The following is a 24247-nucleotide window of genomic DNA, read 5'->3' on the forward strand; positions in this document are numbered from 1 at the left end:
AATACAAATCACTATTTTAAGCCTATAAAGAAAGTTTATAATGTGTGCTTTTTGTTAGCCCAACAGTGGTTGAAATCATCTTTTAAAGAAGAAAAACTGTACGGAGAAGCAAGGAAGTTTCAAAGTTCTGTTCATTTTTAATCCTTGTTCATTTTTCTGTGTTTGAATTTTACATTATATCTCTAAGGTAAATGATACTTCAAGATACCCAACATGTCTGTTTTGTTGGGCTTTTGTCAGGTTAAATTTAGCAGCTTTTCCAAAAAGTCTCCATGGAACTATTATTTGTATAATAATTTCTTGATTTAAACTGATAAACTGGCCTCTTGCCTCAAAATACTAAGCAGTAATACTTTCGGGGTGGGGGATATAGGAAAATAATAAAGGATGCCTGCCTTTATCAGAAAGAAAGCTGATTTTCTGTTTATATAGAAATAAAGATGCATAGAAAAAATATGTTCTTGGAGAATTCAAAATTTGTATCCTCACAGTATTCTGTGTTGAAGCTTGATACTTTAAAAAATTTATTAGCACATAATGAAAACTACGTATATACCATTTTAATCTCTCCTTGGACTTCAGACTTAATGTTCTCTTAAATGGCAAAATATACCAACTGGGTTAAATTTAGAAATGAAGAAAGGCACTTGTGTAATATGATATCCATGGATATTCAAACTAGGATTTCTTGAAATTCTTTGTATTTAAGCTGTGATTATCAATGTTAAGGCACAGCTTTTATGTTTTGAGTAAACTTAGTTTAGGATTCAAATATTAACTCTAAAAGTGCTCCTTGTGTGATCTAAATTTATCAAGTCTAGTTTATTTCCTATTTACATAGAGTTCAGTTATTTCTGATTAACTTTGTTCAAGGTTGTAATCCACATCATTAACCTTGAACCTGCTGTTTCCTTGATTTCCTCTGCATAGCAGCTTCTCACCATCATAAACATATGGGTGTTGCATTATGCTTCTAGGTGAGAAATCTACCAACATATTAATCTGACAAATTTATTTACCTACTATATATTGTTGTTGGTTTGTAAAAGGAATTTTAGTAAGCTATTATTTTTATTACCTTAGTTTATTACCTTAGTTCTAATGTAATGTTTATTACCTTAGTTCTAATGTAATCTTGATGTACTATTATGTAACATAGTAGACTCCCTGCCCATGTTTATTACCTTAGTTCTAATGTAATCTTGATGTACTATTATGTAACATAGTAGACTCCCTGCCCATACCCAAACTGTCTAAAAGTTAGTGTAGAAATTCATAAAGGTTAATGAGACATTTGAAGTCTTTTAGCTGGAAAACTGCAATCTTGTTTTCTGGTGAATTTTTTTCAGTTGGTAGTAAGCAGTTTTTCAAAATAATTAGAACCATGTGAATCATGTTCTTAAAGTCTTTTTACATAATGTATCATTTATCTGTTCCATAAAAAGTGAAGCTGTTCTAAAAGCCAAATGGTTCATGGTTGCCTTGGTTTTACATTGTTGAGTGCCAGTGTGGTGTATTTTGAGCACAGTAAGTTAAAAGGCCTTATCCTTGTTCTAGAGCCTATTATAATAGCCTTTGTTTAATCTACTGCTTTGACCATGGAATTTGACAGGTGATGGCATCTGGATCTCTACTCCATGAGAAGTGAAATTTATTTGAGATTTCTAAAGCTCTTGGACTCCTGATATTTCACCAGGACATCTTGTTAAAATAGCACGAGGGGAGTTCCCTGGTGGCCTAGTGGTTAGGATTCTGGGCTTTCACTGCTGTGGCCTGGGTTCAGTTCCTGGTGGAGGAACTGAGATCCTGCTAGCAAGCCACACGACACGGCAAAAAAAAAAAAAATAGCGCTAGGCTAGGGGTCAGACGTGGCCACTAATGATCTTGGGCAAATCATTTTCCTCCTGGGTTTCATTACCTTTAAAATGAGAGGGTTAAACTAGATGATTTCTCATGTCTCTTCTACTCCTAAATTCTATGATTTTAGGGAGAAAATCCCCTTCAGCATTCCTGGGATATATATCTAATAGTCCCAAATATTGTGAAACTTCCCTATTGACGATAAAGAGGGATGGGGAAGGCTACAAGTAAGTATATCTTCCTATTTTCTCTAATCTTTAAAGCTTTTCCCAGCAGAGAAAGGATAGTAGTTAACTATGGCTTTTGCAAATTTTGAGGAAAGTGAACTCTGCAGCTCCTTAGCTGTAATTTCTTAGCTTCGACAGCCACTTCAGATCCTTAATATCTTCAGACGCCTCTTTTCTGTGTTATATTTATTATTAATTATCATTTACCTTGAAGATTCATTCTCCCTAATTTCCCTTTTCTCATCACAAAAGTAAAAAATACCCTCCCTGATTTGTTGCTGTGATTTAGCAAGTGAATAATTCACACAGTGGTGTGAAGGAATGATAGGGTTGACAGTCTCACCCTGCAGATGGATTTTTAAAACTTAGTAACCCACATTAATTGAAACGGGTAGAACTTAAGTGTTTTGAATGTGTACTTCTCTAGGTCATGGTTAATCACTTACCTAGCTCACTGAAAAATAAAATACATGGAATCAGTATTGCAAATGCACATCATTCACTCACTTTCTCACTTGAAATAAGACCCCAGAATGTTGCCTTCTAGTTGTATACCTTTGAAATAAAAAACTTAAGTTTCAGATGACTGAATTTCTCATTGAGTTGATGTGATGTGCTTCATTTACTCAGCCATATATCTGTACCCAGAAAACAAGACTAGACACAGCTGGAGCGAATGCTAACAGTAAATCTGTAAATTTATCTTTCCACGAAAGTCCTTTTTGAACTGACTTTAATATTTCAGTGACATCAGTGTAGAATAGATGTCTGTGGGACAGATTTTTGTCTCTCCGATCAATTGAACATTTCTGTGTTCGTGGAGTTTTGGTCTTGCTTTTTCCCTGACTCATATTTGTTTTCATAGGTTCTCTTTGTAAAGAGCCCTTTTCCGGCCAAGTTTCTTCTTCATCACTCATGCCGCTTACTCCGTTCTGGACCCTCCTTCAGTCAAATGTGCCTGTGCTTCAGCCTCCATTACCTTTGGAAATGCCACCACCTCCACCTCCACCTCCAGAGTCCCCCCCTCCTCCTCCCCCTCCTCCTCCCCCTGCAGAAGATGGTGAGATCCAGGAGGTAGAGATGGAGGATGAGGGAGGTGAGGAGCCTCCTGCTCCGGGAACAGAGGAGGATGCGCCACTGAAACCTTCGGCACAAGCCACAGTTGTGACCAACCAGGTGAGAACTGCCATTGGGCATTCTGAAGAGTTTTGGGGGACTGGGACGTGGTTGACGCTTTTTGTTTTAGAAGAGGATACTTAACCAGGGCCTTTAGCCACTAACTAGAATCTCTGTTTCAGAGCTCAGCTGATTCTACCGTCTCTAGTTCTCCTTCCACTAAAGCGATAAAGAGAAAAGCTACAGAAATTAGTACTGCAGTAGTTCAGAGATCAGCTACCATTGGTAGTTCTCCGGTCCTCTACAGCCAGTCACCTGTATCTACAGGTAAGCATTATGATTAAAACGTATTTTCATCAATCTCATCTTTGTTTCCAGAATTAGATGTTGTAAATTAATGTTAAAGGCTTTTCATTGCAAAGACTGTTTATGTGCGTTTCTTTCCGTTACTAAAACCGCTTTAACAGTTTGGCATATATCCTTCCGGATTGTTTTCTGAGCACTTACATAACATCAGTGATCTTGATGTTTAAGAACCTTAATGCTAAAATAAAATATTCAGAAATTAATACTTTGCCACCAGAAAATGTGGCTGGTTTTTTTGTTTATTAGAATCATTTTGTAGGTGATCTAACTCCCAATTTCCTTTTCCTTCTTTTTCTTGTTTTTGGCTTTGTCACAATGTCCTTTTTATAGTTTCATTTTATGTTTTCTGTGTTAGGTCACCAGGCAGCAGGGATTGGACACCAGACTGCAGGAATCGGACACCAAGCAATATCAGTTAGCCATTCAGCAACAGGAATGGGTCATCAGGCCAGGGGAATGAACCTACAGTCAAATTACCTAGGACTAGCATCAGCTCCTGCAATTATGAGCTATGCTGAATGTTCTGTCCCAATGGCAGTGACTGCTCCCACACTGCAACCAGTCCAGGCCCGAGGTGCTGTGCCTACCACTGCCATTATAGAACCACCTCCACCTCCTCCACCTCCTCCTCCTCCTCCACCACCACCAGCTCCCAAAATGCCAGCACCTGAGAAGACAAAAAAAGGAAAGAAGGATAAGGTATAGTAAAGTTCTCTTTAAATTTTAATTTAAAAATTTTGTTTTATTGTGGTAATATTTAAAGTATAAATTCAGTAGCATTTAGTATATTCACACTGTGGTGCAACCACCACCTCTCTGGTTACATAACATTTTCATAACAAAAGAGAACCCTGTACCCTTTAAGCAGTCACACCTCCTTTCCTCCCTTCCCCTAGTCTCTGGGAACTACCAGTCAGCTTTCTGTTTCCATTAGTTTACCTACTCTGGAATCGTGCATATGTGAACTTTTGTGTCTGGCTTCCTTCACTTAGCACAGTGTTTTCGGGGTTCATCCATGTTGTAGCTTATGTCAGTGTGTTGTTCTTTCTATGGCTGAATGATGTTCCATTGTGTGTGAACGTACCACAGTTTGTTTATCCATTCATCCATTGGTGGACATTTGGATTGTTTTATATCTATGTAAACAGCCATACGAATACGTGCATATTGAGTACTTTTCATTTCTTTGGGTATATGTATATATTTAGGAGTGGAATTCTTTGATCATACGGTAATTCTGTATATAACTTTTTGAGGAACCATTTTTCCACAGTGACTGAACCGTTTTACATTACCACCAACAATGTACAAGGGTACTATATCTCTTAACTGCTCACCAACACTTTTTACTTTCCACTTTAAAAAAAAAAAAATTATACCAATCCTGGTGGGTCTGAAGTAGTATCTCTTTGGGGGGTTTGTTTTGTTTTGGCTTTTTTGTTGTTGTTTTTAATATTTATTTATTTATTTGGCTGCACCAGGTCTTAGTTGTAGCATGAAGGATCTTTGCGCCATGTAGGACCTTTTTTTGTTTGTTTGTTTTTTAATTGCAGTGTGTAGGATCCAGTTCTCTGACCAGGGATTGAACCTGGGCCCCCTGCACTGGGAGTGCAGAGTCTTACCCACTGGACCGCCAGGGAAGCCCCTCATTGTGGTTTTGATTTCTATTTCTCTAGTGCATAATTATGTTGAGCATCTTTTCATTTGCTTTTTGGCCATTTATTTACCTTCTTTGGAGAAGTGTCTGCTCAAGTCCTTTGACTACTCAGTATTAATTGGGTTGTCTTTTTGTTACTGAATTGTAAGAGTTTCATATGTATTCTAAATACAAGTCCCTTATAAGATACATGATTTGCGAATAGTTCCTCCCATCCTGTGTGTTGCCTTTTCATGCTGATAGTGTCCTTCAGTACACAGAAGTTTTTAATTTTGATACAGTCTAACTTACTTTCATTTTTGCTGTGCTGTTTGTATCATATCTAAAAATTCATTGCCAAATCCAAGGTCATGAAATTTTACTCTTCTAAGAGTTTTATAGTTTTAGCACTCACATTTAAGTTGTTGGTCCATTTTCAGTTAATTTTTGTATGATGTTAAGTAGGGATCCAGTGTGATACACTGTTGTCCCAGCACCATTTGTTGAAGAGTTCTTTCCCCATTGAAAAGGAGACCCTTATCTAAAATCAGTTCACCATACACATTTGGGTTTATTCCATTGGTCTGTGTTGCCAGCACCACATTGTTTTGATTACTATAACTTCGTAGTATGTTTTCAACTTGAGAAGTGTGAGTTCTCCAACTTAGTGCCTCTCTTTCAATATTGCCTATTCAGACCGTCTTGTAATTTCATATGAAATTTTCCTTTTCCATTTCTACATAAAAGGCCAATGGACTTTTTTTTTTTTAACTTTTTATTTTTTTATTTTTTACAATAAACTTCATATATTTAGAATGTACAATTTGGTATCCCAATCTCCCAAGTTATTCCCCCATAACCCTCCCTGCTTTCCCCACTTGGTGTCCATATGTTTGTTCTCTACATCTGTGTCTCTGTTTCCGCCTTGCAAACCAGTTGATTTGTACCATTCTTCTATAGTCCACATATATGTGTTAATATACAATATTTGTTTTTCTCTTTGTGACTCACTTCACTCTGTATGACAGTCTCTAGGTCCATCCATATCTCTAAGAACGTCCCAGTTTCATTGCTTTTTACAGCTGAGTAATAGTCCATTGTATATATGTACCACATCTTCTTTATCTATTCATCTGTTGATGGACATTTAGGTTGCTTCCATGTCCTGGCTATTGTAAATAGTGCTGCAGTGAACATTGGAGTGCATGTGTCTTTTTGAATTACGGTATTCTCTGGGTATATGCCCAGCCAGTGGGATTGCTGGGTCATATGGTAGTTCTGTTTTTAGTTTTGCAAGGAATCTCCATACTGTTCTCTGTAGTGGCTGTATCAATTTACATTCCCACCAACAGTGCAAGAGCGTTCCTTTTTCTCCACACCCTCTCCAGCATTTACTGTTTGTAGATTGTCTGATGATGCCCATTCTAACTGGTGTGAAGTGATACCTCATTGTAGTTTTGATTTGCATTTCTCTAATAATTAGTGATGTTGAGCAACTTTTCATGTGCCTCTTGGCCATCCGTATGTCTCCTTTGGAGAAATGTCTGTTTAGGTCTTCTGCCCATTTTTTGCTTGGGTTGTTTTTTTGATATTGAGCTGGATGAACTGTTTATATATTTTGGAGATTAATCCTTTGTTGATTCATTTACAAATATTTTTTCCCATTCTGAGGGTTGTCTTTTCGTCTTGCTTATAGTTTCCTTTGCTGTGCAGAAGTTTTGAAGTTTCATTGGGTCCCACTTATTTATTTTTGTTTTTATTTCCATTATTCTAGGGGGTGGATCAAAAAAGATCTTGCTGTTATTTGCGTCAAAGAGTGTTCTTCCTATGTTTTCCTCTAGGAGTTTTATAGTGTCTGGCCTTACATTTAGGTCTCTAATCCATTTTGAGTTTATTTTTGTGTATGGTGTTAGGAAGTGTTCTAATTTCATTCTTTTCCATGTAGCTGTCCAGTTTTCCCAGCACCACTTATTGAAGAGGCTGCCTTTTCTCCATTGGATATCCTTGCCTCCTTTGTCATAAATTAGTTGACCGTAGTTTATCTCTGGGCTTTCTGTCCTGTTCCATTGATCTATATTTCTGTTTTTGTGCCACTACCATACTGTCTTGATCACTGTAGCCTTGTAGTATAGCCTGAAGTCGGGAAGCCTGATTCCACCAACTCCGTCTTTCCTTCTCAAGAGTGCTTTGGGTATTCAGGGTCTTTTGCGTTTCCATACAAATGGTAAAATTTCTTGTTCTATTTCTGTGAAAAATGCCATTGGTAATTTGATCGGGATTGCATTGAATCTGTAGATTACTTTCGGTAATATAGTCATTTTCACAATGTTGATTCTTCCAATCCAAGAACACGCCAATGGACTTTTGATAGAGATTGCATTTAACCTGTAAATTGTTTGGGTCATATTACCTATTTAATGATATTGAATCTTTCAGTCTGTGAGCACAGGATTCCTTTCCATTTATTTAGGTCTTTAATTTCTTTCAGGAGTGTTTTGTAATTTTCAGTATACAACTCTTTCACCTCTGGCTAAATTATTGTCAGGTATTTTTATTCTTTTGCATGCTACTGTAAGTGGTATGATTTTACGCTTTTATCATTATATGATGTCCTTCTTTATCTCTTTTAACAGTGTTTTTACTTAATTTCTATTTTGTTTTATATTAATCCATTTACTCCTTTCTCTTGATTACTGTTCTCATGGAATGTGTTTTTCTGTCCATTCACTTTAAACTTCTGTATGTCCTTAGATGTAAAATGAATTCCTTGTAGACATGACCCATTTCAATTGGATTTTGTTCTTTGAATCCATTCTGCCAGTATTGTAACGGGAAGTGGGGGCTTCCTAAGTGGCACAGTGGTTAAGAATCTGCCTGCCAATGCAGGGGACATGGGTTCTATCACTGCTCCAGGAAGATCCCATATGCCTCGGAGCAAGTAAGCCCGCGCCACAACTGTTGAGCCCACGTGGCGCAACTGCTGACGCCCACACGCCTAAAGCCCGTGCTGCACAAGAGAAGCCACGGCAACGAGAAACCTGTGCACCGCAAAGAAGAGTAGCCCCCGCTCGCATCAACTAGAGAAAGCCCATGTGCAGCAACAAAGACCCAACACAGCAAAATAATTAAATTTTATTTGATTAATTTTTAAAAAATGGGGATCCCAGCTGCTTGCCACCAAAGAGGCAAGGTTGGTGGAAAGGAAAGTTTGCTCTATTTTAGGTGCTGGCAGTTGGCAGGGGTGGGGGTGGCAAGGGAGACACTCCTGTCCAAAGACCGACTTCCCCCACTGACAGTAGGCACGTGATTTATAGGTGAAGGGAGGGGGCTACATGCAGAAACAGCACCATCGGCTCTAACATCATCTTGAAATTGGTCGTGTGGTGGTCTAATCAGCATCATCTTGATTGTTTTAAGTACAGTTCATCTTCATTTCCAGGGTCTGTTTGTTCCCATTTCCTTGAGGCCATTTCTTGGAATTATGGCAGCTTTTGACCACATGACTACAATCTGGTCATCATGTAGTTAACTTCTTGCACATGGTGGGGGTTTCAGTATCTATAAGACAGCTCACAGGATATGGCTCAGAATATTATCTTGTAGCCCTTGAGAAGGAACTAAAGGTTCTTAACTATGCTTCATGACTAAACTTATTATTTAGTCTGCATTTTCTCACTTCTCTAATTAAATTTATTTATTTATTTATTTATTTATTTATTTATTTTTTGGCCACAGCATGCTAGAGGACATGGAGGGAAAAGAGCATAGGGTCCTGCTCCATTTCAGTGTGTTTTTTGATTGTAAAGTTTAATCCACTTACATTAGTAAGTTAATAATTTACCATAGTAATTACTGATAAGGAAGGATTTACTGTTCCTTTTGGTTGTATTCTGTATGTTTTGATAGCTCTTTTTTATCTCTTTTTTAATTTATTTTTTTGGCTGCATTGGTCTTCATTGCTCTGCACAGGCTTTCTCTAGTTGTGGCGAGCGGGGGCTGCTCTTTGTTGCAGAGTGTGAGCTTCTCATTGCAGTGGCTTCTCTTGTTGTGGAACATGAGCTCTAGTCATGCAGGCTGCAGTGGTTACAGCACTTGGGCTGCAGTAGTTGCAGCACTCGGGCTCAATAGTTGTGGCTTAGTGGCTCAACAGCACGTGCTTTCTTCCCGGACCAGGGATCAAACTCGAGTCCCATGCATTGATTGGCAGGTGGATTCTTAACTACTGCACCACCAGGGAAGTCCCTTAATAGCTTTTTTTGTCCCTCACTTCCTCCCTACTGCCTTTGTGTTTAGTTGATTTTTTTCAGCAAAAATTTTTGTCTTTTCCATTTCCTTTTGTGTATATTCTGTATTTATTTTCTTTGTGGTTATGGTAGGAATTACATATAATATCCCATTTTAAACTGATAAACAATTGCAGACAAAAACTCCTATACAGATGCATTCGCACTCTATTATGTTATTGGTGTTAAGGATTATTATATCTTATTATATTGTGTACCCAGTAACATAGACTTATAATTATCCATTATGCTTTTGTCATTTATTTATTTATTTATTTATTTATTGGCTGCATAGGGTCTTTGTTGCTGCACGCGGGCTTTATCTAGTTGCAGTGAACGGCGGCTACTCTTCATTGTGGTGCATGGGCTTTTCAAGTGTGGTGGCTTCTCTTGTTGCGGAGCTCGGGCTTCAGTAGTTGCGGCACGTGGGCTCTCAAGCGCAGGCTCAGTAGTTGTGGCACATGGGCTTAGTTGCTCCGCGGCATGTGGGATCTTCCCAGACCAGGGCTTGAACCCGTGTCTCCTGCATTGGCAGGCAGATTCTTAACCACTGCGCCACCAGAGAAGCCCTGCTTTTGCTGTATAAAATCTGTAGAATAAAAATTATGACCCCAAATCACAGCAGTACTGGGTTTTATGTTTGCCCTTGTATTTATCTTTACCAGAAAATTTTATCTTCTTGTAAGACAAGTTAGTGTCTAGCATCTTTTCATTTCAACTTGAAAGACACCCTGTAGCATTTTTGGTAGGGCACATCTAGTGGTAATGAATTTTCTCAACTTTTGTTTATCTAGAAATATCTTAATTTTTCTCCCTCATTTTTGAAGGATAATTTTGCCTGGTATAGAATTCTCTGGTAGATAGTTTTTTTTCCTTTGATCTCTTTAAATGTAATTACCCCATTGCCTTGTGACCTGCAAGATTTCTTCCAGAAATTGTCTTGTAATCTTATTGAGGATCCCTTGTACAGAGAAAGTCATTTTTCTTTTCTTTTTTTAAAATATTTATTTATTTATTTTTGGCATCATTGGGTCTTAGTTGCAGCATGTGGAATCTTCGTTGAGGCTTGTGGGATCCTCTGCTGCAGCTTGTGGGTTCCTCATTGCAGCATGTGGGCTTCTCTCTAGTTATGGTACATGGGCTCAGTAGTTGTGGACGAGGGCTCCAAAGCACATGGGCTATCTAGTTGTGGCCTGAGGGCTCTTTAGTTGGGGCCCGAGTGTTCAGTAGTTGTGGCCAGCAGGCTTAGTTCCCCTGTGACATGTGGGTTCTTTGTTCCCTGACCAGGGATTAAGCCTATATCCCCGGCATTGGAAGGCAGGTTCTTAACCACTAGACCACCCAGAAAGTCCCCGCAAGTATTTTTCTCTTGCTGCTTTCAAGATTATCTGTTTCACTTTTGACTATTATGTGTTTCATTGTGGTCTTTTTTGGGTTTATACTCCTTGCAGTTTGTTGGGCTGCTTGGATATGAATAATCCTAGTCTTTTTTCAAATGTGCAAAATTTTTGGCCATTATTTCTTTTTCTTTTTTTTAATTAATTAATTGATTTTATTGGCTGTTTGATCTTCATTGCTGCACATGGGTTTTCTCTAGTTGTAGCAAGTAGGGGCTACTTACTCTTCGTTGTGGTGTGCGGGCTTCTCATTGTGGTCGCCTCTCTCATTGGAGAACATGGGCTCTAGGCGCGTGGGCTCAATAGTTGTGGCTTGTGGGCTCTAGAGCACAGGCTCAATAGTTGTGGTGCAAGGGCTTAGTTGCTCCATGGCATGTGGTATCTTCTTGGAGCAGGGATTCCTGCCCCATGCATTGCCAGGCAGATTCTTACCCACTGCGCCACCTAGGAAGTCCTGGCCCATTTCTTAAATAAGCTCTCTGCCCCTTTCTCCCTCTCCTTCTGGGATTCCCATAATGTATATATTAGTCCACTTGATGGTGTCTTATCAGTCACTTAGACTCTGTTCACTTTGCTCCATTCTTTTCCTTTTTTGCTTTTCAAACTCAATAACTTCGAATGACCTGTCATCAATTTTACTGATCTTTTCTTATGTCTGTTGGAATCTGTTGTTGAACTAATGAATTTTCAATTCAGTTGATGTATTTTTCAGCTCCAGAATTTTTCTTTGGTTCTCTTTAATAATAGTATCTGTCTCTGTTGATATTCTCACTTTGTGTCATTTTCCTGATTTTCTTTCATCATTTGTGTTTTCCTTTAGTTCTTTGAGCACATTTGAGACAATAGTTTTTTTGTTTGTTTTTTTTTATTATTTTTAGGGGGGTACACCAAGTTCAGTCATCTGTTTTTATACACATATCCCCGTATTCCCACCCTCCCTCAAGTCCCCCCCACCCTTCCCATCCCAGTCCTCTAAGGCATCCTCCATCCTTGAGTGGAACTCCCTTTGTTATACAACAACTTCCCACTGGCTATCTGTTTTACAGTTGGTGGTATATATATGTCTGTGCTACTCTCTCACTTTGTCTCAGCTTCCCGTTCACCCCCCGCCCCCACCAAACCTCAAGTCCTCCAGTCCATTCTCTGCATCTGCGTCCTTGTTCTTGTCTTGTCACTGAGTTCATCAATACCATTTTTAGATTCCGTATATGTGAGTTAGCATACAATATTTGTCTTTCTCTTTCTGACTTAATTCACTCTGTATGACAGACTCTAGGTCTATCCACCTCATTACATATAGCTCCATCTCATCCCTTTTTATAGCTGAGTAATATTCCATTATATATATATGCCACATCTTCTGTATCCATTCATTTGTTGATGGGCATTTAGGTTGCTTCCATGTCCTGGCTATTGTAAATAGTGCTGCAATAAACATGATGGTACATGTTTCTTTGGGGATTATGGTTTTCTTTGGGTATATGCCCAGGAGTGGGATTACTGGATCATATGGTAGTTCTATTTGTAGTTTTTTAAGGAACCTCCAAATTGTTTTCCATAGTGGCTGTACCAACTTACATTCCCACCAACAGTGCAGGAGAGTTCCTTTTTCTCCACACCCTCTCCAACATTTGTTGTTTCCAGATTTTGTGATGATGGCCATTCTGACGGGTGTGAGGTGATACCTCATTGTGGCTTTGACTTGCATTTCTCTGATGATGAGTGATGTTGAGCATCTTTTCATGTGTTTGTTGGCCATCTGTATGTCTTCTTTGGAGAAATGTCTATTTAGGTCTTCTGCCCATTTGTGGATTGGGTTATTTGCTTTTTTGGCATTAAGCTGCAGGAGCTGCTTGTGTATTTTGGAGGTTAATCCTTTGTCCATTGTTTCATAGGCAACTATTTTTTCCCATTCTGAGGGTTGCCTTCTAGTCTTGTTTATGGTTTCTTTCACTGTGCAAAAGCTTTTAAGTTTCATGAGGTCCCATTTGTTTATTCTTGATTTTATTTCCATGATTCTAGGAGGTGGGTCAAAAAGGATCTTGCTTTGATGGATGTCATAGAGTGTTCTGCCTATGTTTTCCTCTAGGAGTTTTACAGTGTCTGGCCTTACATGTAGGTCTTTAATCCATTTGGAGTTTATTTTTGTGTATGGTGTTAGGAAGTGTTCTAATTTCATTCTTTTACATGTCCAGTTTTCCCAGCACCACTTATTGAAGAGGCTGTCTTTTTTCCATTGTATACTCGTGCCTCCTTTGTCAAAGATAAGGTGCCCATATGTGTTTGGGCTTACCTCTGCGTTCTCTATTCTATTCCATTGATCTTCCTTTCTATCTTTGTGCCAGTACCATACTGTCTTGATCACTATGGCCTTGTAGTATAGTTTGAAGTCAGGAAGCCTGATTCCACCAACTCCATTTTTCCTTCCCAAGATTGCTTTGGCTATTCGGGGTCTTTTGCGTTTCCATACAAATCGTAAGATTTCTTGCTCTAGTTCTGTGAAAAATGCCGTTGGTGATTTGATGGGGATTGCGTTGAATCTGTAAATTGCTTTGGGTAGTACAGTCATTTTCACGATGTTGATTCTTCCAATCCAGGAACATGGTATGTCCCTCCATCTGTTTGTGTCGTCTTTGATTTCTTTCATCAATGTCTTAAAGTTTTCTGCATACAGATCTTTTGCCTCCTTAGGCAGGTTTATTCTTAGGTATTTTATTCTTTTTGTTTCAGTGGTAAATGGGAGAGTTTTCTTAATTTCCCTCTCTGCTCTTCTGTTGTTAGTGTATAGGAATGCAAGAGATTTCTGTGCATTAATTTTGTATCCTGCTACTTTACTAAACTCATCAATTAGTGCTAGCAGTTTTCTGGTAGCATCTTTAGGGTGTTCTGTATATAATATGTCATCTGCAAAGAGTGACAGTTTTACTCCTCTTTTCCAATTTGTATTCCTTTGATTTCTTTTTCTTCTCTGATTGCTGTGGCTAAAACTTCCACAACTATGTTGAATAATAATGGTGAGAGTGGACACCCTTGTCTTGTTCCTGTTCTTAGAGGGAATTCTTTCAGTTTTTCCCCATTTAGAATGATGTTGGCTTTTGGTTTCTCATATATGGCTTTTATTATGTGGAGGTAATTTCCTTCTATGCCCATTTTCTGGAGAGCTTTTATCATAAATGGATGTTGAAATTTGTCAAAAGCTTTTTCTGCATCTATTGAGATGATCATGTGGTTTTTATCCTTCAATTTGTTGATATGATGTATCACATTGATTGATTTGCATGTATTGAAGAATCCTTGCATCCCAGGGATAAACCCCACTTGATCATGGTGTATGATTTTTTTAATGTGCTGTTGGAGTCTGTTAGCTAGCATTTTGTTGAGGATTTTTGCATCTATATTCATCAGTGATATTGGTCTGTAATTTTCTTTTTTTGTGACATCTTTGCCTGGTTTTGGTATAGGGTGATGGTGGCCTCGTAGAATGAGTTTGGGAGTGTTCCTCCTTCTGCTCTATTTTGGAAGAGTTTGAGAAGGATAGGTGTTAGCTCTTCTCGAAATGTTTGATAGAATTCACCCGTGGATCCGTCTGGTCCTGGGCTTTTGTGTGTTGGGAGATTTTTAATCACTGCCTCAATTTCCGTACTCGGGATTGGTCTGTTCGTATTTTCTATTTCTTCCTGGTTCAGTCTTGGAAGATTGTATTTTTCTAAGAATTTATCCATTTCTTCCAGGTTATCCAATTGATTGGCATATAGTTGCTTGTAGTAGTCTCTCATGATCTTTTGTATTTCTGAGGTGTCCATTGTTACTTCTCCTTTTTCATTTCTAATTCTGTTGATTTGCATCTTCTCCCTTTTTTTCTTGATGAGTCTGGCTAATGGTTTATCAATTTTGTTAATCTTCTCAAAGAACCAGCTTTTAGTTTTATTAATTTTTGCTATTGCTTCCTTCCTTTCTTTTTCATTTATTTCTGCTCTGATCTTTATGATTTCTTTCCTTCTGCTCCCTTTGGGGTTTCTTTGTTCTTCTTTTTCTAATTGTTTTAGGTGTAAAGTTAGGTTGTTTATTCAATAATTTTCTTGTTTCTTAAGGTAGGACTGCATTGCTATAAACTTCCCTCTTAGAACTGCTTTTGCTGTGTCCCATAGGTTTTGAGTTGTTGTGTTTTCATTGTCGTTTGTTTCTAGATATTTTTTGATTTCCTCTTTGATTTCTTTAGTGATTTCTTGGTTGTTTAAGAGTGAATTGTTTAGCCTCCATGTGTTTGTATTTTTTGCAGTTTTTTTCCTGTAATTGATATCTAGTCTCATGGCATTGTGGTCAGAGAAGATGCTTGATATGATTTCAATTCTCTTGAATTTGCCGAGGTTTGATTTGTGACCCAAGGTGTGATCTGTCCTGGAAAATGTTCCGTGTGCACTTGAGAAGAAAGTGTATTCTGTCGTTTTTGGATGGAATGTCCTATAAATATCCATTAAGTCGAGATGGTCTAATGTGTCATTTAAAGCTTGTGTGTCTTTATTGATTTTCTGTTTGGATGATCTGTCCATTGATGTAAGTTGGGTGTTCAAGTCTCCCACTATTATTGTGTTCCTGTCGATATCCCCTTTTATAGCTGTTAGCATTTGCCTTATGTATTGAGGTGCTCCTATGTTGGGGGCATAGATATTTACCATTGTGATATGTTCTTCTTGAATGGATCCCTTGATCATTATGTAGTGTCCTTCCTTGTCTCTTTTAATAGTCTTTACTTTCAAGTCTAATTTGTCTGATATGAGTATTGCTACTCCAGCTTTCTTCTGACTTCCATTTGTATGGAATATCTCTTTCCATGCCTTTAGTCTATATGTATCCCTTGGTCTGAAGTGGGTTTCTTGTAGGCAGCATATAGAAGGGTCTTGTTTTTGCATCCATTCAGCCAGTCTGTGTCTTTTGGTTGGAGCATTTAATCCATTTACATTTAAGGTGATTATTGACATGTGTGTTTCAATTACCATTTTGTTAATTGTTTTGGGTTTGTATTCGTAGGTGTTTTCCTTTTCTTGTGTTTCCTCCTTAGAGAAGTTCCTTTAGCACTTGTTTTAAGGCTGGTTTGGTGGTGCTGAATTCTCTTAACTTTTGCTTGTCTGGAAAGCTTTTGATTTCTCCCTCCAATCTGAATGAGATTCTTGCTGGGTAGAGTATTCTTGGCTGTAGGTTTCTCTCTTTCAGGACTTTCAGTATATCCTGCCAATCCCTTCTGGCCTGCAGAGTTTCTGTAGAAAGGTCAGCTGTTATCCTTATGGGTTTTCCCTTATATGTTGTTTGTTGCTTTTCTCTTGCTGCTTTTAATATTTTTTCCTTGTGTTTAATTGTCATTAGTTTGATTAATATGTGCCTTGGTGTATTTCTCCTTGGGTTTATTCTGTATGGGACTCTCTGTGCTTCTTGGACTTGGTGAATTCTTTCCTTTCCCATGTTGGGGAAGTTTTCCACTATAACCTCTTCAAATATGTTCTCAGACCCTTTCTTTTTTTCTTCTTCTTCTGGGATGCCTATAATTCGAATGTTGGTACGCTTAATGTTATCACTGAGGTCTCTGAGACTGTCTTCTATTCTTTTTATTCTTTTTTCTTTTTCCTGCTCTGTGGCAGTTATTTCCCCCATTCTATCTTCCAACTCACTTATTTGTTCTTCTGCCTCAGTCATTCTGCTGGTTATAGCATCTAGAGTATTTTTAATTTCGGTTATTTTGTTATCCATTGCTGTTTGTTTTTCTGAGTTCTTATGAACTGTTTCTTGTACTTTCTCTATTTTGTTATCGAGATTTTGTATCATTTTTACTATCATTACTCTGAATTCTTTTTCAGGCATTTTTCCTATTTCCTCCTCATTTATTTGGTCTTGTGGGTTTTTTTCCTGCTCCTTTGCCTGCATGGTGTTTCTTTGTTTCCTCATGGTTGTCCAAACTTTTGTGGTTGCTTGTCCCGGCGATAGAGGTGTTTATAGAAGACTGTCCAAGCCTCAGACTAATGTCCAAGTGTTGGGTTAAAGAAATACTAAGTCTAGGAAACACATACATGTATAAGACACACAATTACTGAATCCATTAGGCCATAAGGCTCTGGAAAGACCTGACAGAACCCCAGTATGCTATCAGATATTCAAAGAGAAACCCAACAGAAATGGACAACTGAAACAGAACAAATCAGAGACAAAAGCAAAAGCAAATGAACAAACAGATAACACCTTACACATACAAACACTAATCCAGGGAGATTTTGTAATCTAGGATCAAATATAGAAAAGAGCTAGAGTACCACCAGACAGAATGGAGATTCTCGGAATGAAATTAGACAGTTGTACTAAGACAAAAACCTAATATTAAATACCAAGGTGGTGCGTCATCTGGAGAATAGAGCAAGGAGTCCGAGCAGATCGATACTGTTACTTATAAGTATGTTAAGATAAAATAAACTAAAAATGGCTGGAAGAAAGGGGAACAGAAGAGCGTAGTGTGATTGGAAATATGCAAATAAAAAGAAAGGAATAGAAATGTATAAAAGATAGGGATGAAAGGAAAGTATGAGAGATACATTGTCCGTACTACCAAAAACTTAGCTAGAAATAGAAGTATATAAAAAGGCAAAAAAATAAAAATAGAATAAAAAATAGCATTAAAAAAATTGTTATAAAACTTGTAGATCCCTTAGGACTAAGATTGTAATTAATAAAGGAAAATAAAAAACCCAGAACTGATCCCAGAATGGACCGGTTCAATAGGATCGATACTACTATTTCTGTTTCCTTAGCGTCTCAGCTGTAAGTGTCCTTCTCCTCGCCTTGGGTTTTTTTGCATTATTCTGTGACCAGCAGAGCTTCCTTTATTGTTCGTCTTGTAAGCGTAGGTGTGTGGGGTGGGAGAGGGTACAGTAGTGGCTCCTTCTCCTGGGAGTGAGTGAGCAGTGGCGCACTGTTGTTTCAGTCGGGCTTGGAGGTGCCTGTTGCAGAGGGTGCTGGTGGCTCAGGCGTAAACAGAAAGTCTTAGAGTTGGGCCTCTCTCAGGGTTTTTTTCTTTTTGATGCTGTTGTTTTTTTTTTTTTTTTTCCCTCTCGGCAGCCTCCCTGCTGTTGGCGTTGCAAGGGGTTTTAATCTAGCCCCGCCCGAGCGCCTGAGGGTGCTTGTTATCCCTGAGCGCCTTATGTGGCCCTGCAGGGCGTCTCTCCGCTGCCTGTTGCAGAGGCGCAGAAAGAGAGAGAGAGGCTATGCGCGCGGCTCTTCCCCCCCGCCCGTGAGCCTGCAGCCTCCAGCCGCCATCATGGCCGGGCAGCTCTCAGGGACGGGCACTCCTCTCCGCGGACCTCCTCCCTTCTGTCCTCTCGGTCCGTCCCCCTACCGGCAACAACGTTTCTCACCCTGAACCAGCTCTCCGGTTCCCACGCTCCCGCTCCTGGACCCTCCGCTCAGCCGCGGATCGATGTCTCGGTCCGGGAACGCTGAGCTGCGCTGCGGACCCTCCGTATGTTTCTCACTCCCTCCCGTCTGCCGCACCTCCGCCGCTTCACCCTCTCTGAGCCGTCGTAGATGCCTCCCTACCGGCTATGTCGGGCTCCCCGCGGTCCTTTCTGGTGTCCGAGGCCGTCTGCTGGTGTTCAGGTGGTTCTCTGTGGGAATGACTGCGTCCTTCCGTGCATTCCCAATGCATCTGTGGAGAGGGATGCACTCCATGTCCCTCTACTTCGCCGCCATCTTTTTCTCTCCGAGACAATAGTTTTGAAGTCTTTGTGTAGTAAATCTGAAGCATGTGTTTCTCCCCACCCCCCAATTTATTTATTTAGGCTGCACTGGGTCTTAGTTGTGGCACGTGGGACCTCTGAAGCAGCACGTGGGATCTTTAGTTGCCGCATGCCGGATCTTTTAGTTGCAGCATGCATGCATGCAGGATCTAGTTCCCTGACCAGGGATTGAACCCAGGCCCCCTGCATTGGGAGTGTGGAGTCTTACCCATGGGACCACCAGGGAAGTCCCAGCATGTATTTCTTTTTTAAAAATATTTACTTACTTACTTACTTACTTACTTACTTACTTACTTACTTACTTACTTATTTATTTATTTATTGGCTGTGTTAGATCTTCATTGCTGTGCGTGGGCTTTCTCTAGTTGCAGCAAGCGGGGGCTACTCTTCGTTGCAGTGCTTGGGCTTCTTATTGTGGTGGTCTTTTGTTGCGGAGCACAGGCTCTAGGCACTTAGGCTTCAGTAGTTGCAGCACTCGGGCTCAGTGGCTCGCAGGCTCTAGAGTGCAGGCTCAGTAGTTGTGGTGCACGGGCTTAGTTGATCCGAGGCATGTGGGATCTTCCCGGACCAGGGCTCAGACCCGTGTCCCCTGCATTGGCAGGTGGATTCACTGCATCCATTTAAAATTGTGAAAGGGACTCTGTACTTTTTTTTTCAAGCTCTTTATTGGAATATAATTGCTTTACACTCTTGTACTACTGTACTTTTTAAAAAATATATTTATTTATGCATGCATGCATGCTGCTCTAGGTCTTAGTTGCAGCATGCATGCGGGGTCTAGTTCCCCAACCAGTGATGGCACCCACCCCCAGCATTTGGAGCGTGGAGTCTTACCCACTGGACCACCGGGGAAGTCCTAGGTACACTGTAATTCTGAGGAGATGAGACAAGGGCAAGAGTTTTGAATTCCATAGAATAAGGCTAAAGGAAATTTTCTTGACCTGATTTCATAAAATACCACAGTTACACTTTTTAGATTTTTAACCAAGCTTTAAGTTTATAGTTGTTAGAATCTTCTGGCAGGAACTTAGAATGGTATTTATTTTTGGTGTTTCCATTCCTTTGAAGTTCACTTAATTCCTTAGATCTAAGGAAAAGATCCTGATCTCATGTGAAGGAGTCATTTCCTTGTTTTGTGTATCATGTTCCTTCTGACCTTTAACCTTTGTTACAGGCAAAGAAGAGTAAAACCAAAATGCCATCTCTGGTAAAGAAGTGGCAGAGTATCCAGCGTGAGTTAGATGAAGAGGAGAATTCTAGTTCCAGTGAAGAGGACCGAGAATCTACCGCACAGAAGCGAATTGAAGAGTGGAAACAGCAGCAGCTGGTCAGGTAAAAGAAAAGACCACAGGGACTTCCCTGGTGGCACAGTGGTTAAGAATCTGCTTGCCAGTGCAGGGGACACAGGTTCGATCCCTACTCCAGGAAGATCCCAGGTGCCCAGGAGCAACTAAGCCAGTGGGCCACAACTATCAAAAAAATTAAAAAGACCACAGATGGGACAGGTAGTGTGGTCATAGCTGTGGTTTTAGAGCCATCATACTCTTAAAATCACAGCCCTTAGTTTGATTTCTTTACACACTTAGTTAAAGCAGTTTGTAATTCATAGAAATGTCTATTTCCCTATAAAAATTATAGTCTAGGCTCTTTCAAAATCAAAAACATCAAAGTTCATCTTTGATGATGATTGTTCACCTTAGGCAGGGAACTGTCTTAACCCGGAGCATATGGGGAGAAAGAGTCATCCCCATTTACCATGTAGTTCCAAGAGACCCTTTTCTATGTATATTTTTAAATTTTACAGATAATGTACAGATGTAAAAAATAAAGAGAAGAGAAAACTTAATTAGAAATTTTAATAAGAATTTAAACATAGCTAACTCAGATTTTACTCTTTATTTTCATGGTTTTGAAGGCTCATATACTGAAGTGAGCAACAGTCTTTGAATGAAACTAATTACTCGGTTGTGTTGCATAACCTGGAACATACTCATCTTATAAATATGATGCCAGATTTCAGGTTCATCTCTGATAGGTTCTAGCTTAGCATTACTGCTGCTTCTTGCACCTGCAACATCCATAAATTCAGTACTTACGAAAATATTTGGGGAAATACCCTGGCAGTCCAGTGGTTTGGCCTCCAAGATTTCACTGCTAAGGGCCCGGGTTCAATCCCTGGTTGGGGAAAGATCCTGCACAGCATGGCCAAAAAAAAAAAAAAAAAGAAATGGGGAGAGGATAGCTATCTTTGCTTCATAATTCAAAACATTTTTATTTTTAGATCCATAAACACCAGTTGGAAGTCATTCCAGTGAATTTTTTTGTTGTTCCTAAAATATCTATTTCTCTCCAGCCACTACGTATCTGCTTTCAGCATTTGTCCCACCTATGAACCTTATCAAATTTTAGCATACAGCAGCATAAAACCTGAAAGCTTCCTGTCACACCTCTTCTAAGGAAAATGAGATGGTTCCAGTTCTTGTTACAAAATACTGAATGAAGGAGGTTGTTCTTTTCAATGAGAATACTATAGTTCCTTTTTGACCTTGGAAATATATTGTTCACTCATCAATCCTGAATTTGAGAAAAATTCATCTTGAATATGGTCCTCTTATCACTCACAGTCTGAGATTTTACTTATCCAGTCAATTTTACCATCACAATTAGAATCTACAGTGCTGCTGTCTCTTTGTATTCAACTGATTGTATAATATTAGGGGTGGAGGGGAGTCTATGAAGATGTTGTCTACAGACTTCTTTTTTACTTCCTTGAAAGGTGATGCACTATTTTGGGCAGCACAATAAGAAAACTGAGTATTAGTGATAATTTATTTCACTTTTGTATCCACCTTGTGGATGATTCCATTATTCTTCAGTTTTCTTATTATTTTAGTCTTTTTTAGTATTGCTGGGAATTGAGTAATGATTAATTCCTACAATGATGAAATAGCAAACTATTTCAAGATGATGGGAGGTCACAAAGATCCTGTAATTTATCTTAGCTTATTTCATATTTATAAAAGGGTCTAATGCACCTATTTTGGTAATTGTAAGATAGAATCTGTTTTTGCCTCAGCTCACAGCTTGTAGGATTTTATTTCCCCACCCAGGGGTCTAACCCAGGCCCTCAGCAGTGGAAATGTGGAGTCCTAACCACTGTACCGCCAGGGAATTCCCTAGAATCCAAGTTTTAATTGATTTTTTAAATGACTGAATACGCCATGAGAGATCAATCCTAATTAGAAATTATCAAGGGGCTTCCTAGGTGGCGCAGTGGTTGGGAATCCGCCTGACAATGCAGAGGTCATGGGTTCGATCCCAGCTCCAGGAAGATCCCACATGCCACGGAGCAATTAAGCCCGTGTGCCAAAAAAAAAAAAAAAAAGAAATTATCAAAAGAGAATCTCAAAAACATTAGGTCCAACGGTCCCTGATGGTATGTTGAGGGTTAAATATATCTTCCTATGTGTTAAATATATCTAGGATAAAGAATCATTAACTCCTTGGGGCCAAGAGATACTTTTACAGGAATGTGTTATTTTCCTTCAGTATGGCTTAAATGGTTACTGGGGAGATATAAAAACAAATGTGCACTTACATATAAATAAAACTGTAGAGAAGAGTGTGTTTGGTTGACCTATCAATTAAGCAGTTTGATGAAGAATATGCTGGTACTTAGCGGAGAAACTTGAAACATTTTCAGTTAGTTTTTGTTTGCCAGGAAATGAACAGTTTCATTCTTTTTCTTTCCAGTGAAGTAATCTGTATTATTGTTTTCACAGTGGCATGGCAGAGAGAAATGCTAATTTTGAAGCCCTTCCTGAAGATTGGCGAGCAAGACTGAAGAGAAGAAAAATGGCTCCAAACACATAGTTTTTTAAATTTTTGTTTAAATTTTTATTAGGTTTTTTTTTTTTTAATGTTCAGAGTCTTAACCAGTTTTACTGTTGTCAATAAACTATAAATGTTATGAGGGAGAGCATATGAATTTCCTGGGCAAGAGCATACACGTACAAAATTCCTACATTGGTAAAATGTACTTTTTCTGTTTTGCTGAAAGGTGAGGTGACTGAATGCTCTGACCTGGCTGCCTTTACTCTCACACTGGCAAACTCAGCATGCTGGGTACATTCACCTCATCAGTCTGGATGGAACGTGTGGCTCCTGAGTGTGACGCCTCTGTAGCGCTCTCGCTGATGAAAAGGGAAGGGTGTTCCTGCCTGACAGAGGCTCTTGTAGTTCCTCTTGTGGCGCGCTCTCTCTCATTAACTTCTTCAGAACAAGTGCAATTAAGAAGGCAGCTCTGTATTCTACCCTGCTTAACTGGGATTATAGGAATCTCTTTCTGACCTCTTCCTCTAGTCTGCCACCCCTGGAGTGCTGAGGAATACCAAGTCGTTCACCGTGTGCTAACAGATGGCCACACTTAGAGAGTATTCTTTCTCATAGATTCTAGAACTGGTAAAGATGGCGCGGGCATCTCACATACTAGGTGGCGGCGTATTTAAATTTCATTGTAGGCAGCAGCGGCAGCATGTGTGTGTGTCTTTGATTTTGAGACTTTCCCCCTCACATGTGTGGCAGTAAATGTAAGAAGAGCCACTGTATGTGTTGATGTATCTCCATTGTCTTACATTGGTCCAGAGTTCACCTCCCATTTATGTGTGAGTGTATTCTCCATGAAATTCCAGTATTTAAAAAGCAGTTTACTGTTCTGTACTTTCTGTTGTATCACAATCAGGTAAAAGTCACTTTAAACTGAAGAAAGAGCAAATTGTGTTTTAAAGCTGTTTGTATTTCTCCAGTTTCTGACCTTGTAAATTTGTACATATGCACTAATAAAGCTTTTTTTATACTTCTGATTGGTTATCCTTTTGCTCCTGTTTTGCCTGTTACTCCACGATTATGTAACCAAGATTTACTTTTAAGTCAGTGTTTTTTCTAATCAAGTACAGGCGTAAGGCATGTGCAAACACTGAAGAACAGCTCTCAGAAAAAAGAGCGTCGGGATCTTGAGCCTGTTGCAGAGTGGGAGGACTAGGTTAGAACAACAGGCCTCTAGTACCAGGAGGTACGGTGGGACTTACATTTTGGAGCTTGTGGTCTATAATATTAGCTAGTGTTTGGCTTACTTAAATCCTGGAAATGATGTAATGTGGTTAATATTTTGAAAAAAAATAAAGGTGCTTTATATTTTTTCCTCTAATTACAAGTCACATATACTTATGGTTATAGTCATGTGAAGTTAGCCAAAGACGACAATTTTATTCCAGTATACTTGTATGCATATAATCGTTCGATCAGTGTTAATATGCTTGTGTGTTGGTTTTTATTTACATTATGCAAATATTGGGGTGACCATTTTGTATATAAATTGTTTTCCCTGTAATTTGCATAGAGCACATCTCTGCAAGTAAAGGCTGCCAACTAGCCATTAAAGCTTTTGCTTTAGCTGCCTCCGTTTCCCAGACTTGTAGGACTTGCTGCAGGGACCTTTGTCCGTATCCTGCCAGAAAAGAGCATTTTTTAGGATCGGACAATTTGATAGTCAAAATGTGTGGTTTTAATTGACTAGCTTTTTCTTGTA

The 24247-nt window shown here is 39.2% G+C and overlaps 1 protein-coding gene across 3 annotated transcripts in view; it reads left to right on the forward strand.

Moving 5' to 3' along the window:
• FNBP4 (formin binding protein 4) overlaps positions 1-23522 on the forward strand; it is a 42719-nt gene extending 19197 nt beyond the window's left edge. For all 3 annotated transcript variants that reach the window (XM_057748131.1, XM_057748129.1, XM_057748130.1), the window contains 5 exons: positions 2953-3263; positions 3386-3530; positions 3925-4268; positions 19835-19992; positions 22443-23522. In XM_057748131.1, the coding sequence (XP_057604114.1) occupies positions 2953-3263; positions 3386-3530; positions 3925-4268; positions 19835-19992; positions 22443-22533 (1049 nt within the window). In that variant the 3' untranslated portion in view covers positions 22534-23522. The remainder of the gene's footprint in view (positions 1-2952; positions 3264-3385; positions 3531-3924; positions 4269-19834; positions 19993-22442) is intronic.
• The last annotated feature ends 725 nt before the right edge of the window (positions 23523-24247 follow it).

Source organism: Hippopotamus amphibius, chromosome 9 (assembly GCF_030028045.1).
Source record: "Hippopotamus amphibius kiboko isolate mHipAmp2 chromosome 9, mHipAmp2.hap2, whole genome shotgun sequence".
NCBI classification, from domain to species: Eukaryota; Metazoa; Chordata; class Mammalia; order Artiodactyla; family Hippopotamidae; genus Hippopotamus; species Hippopotamus amphibius.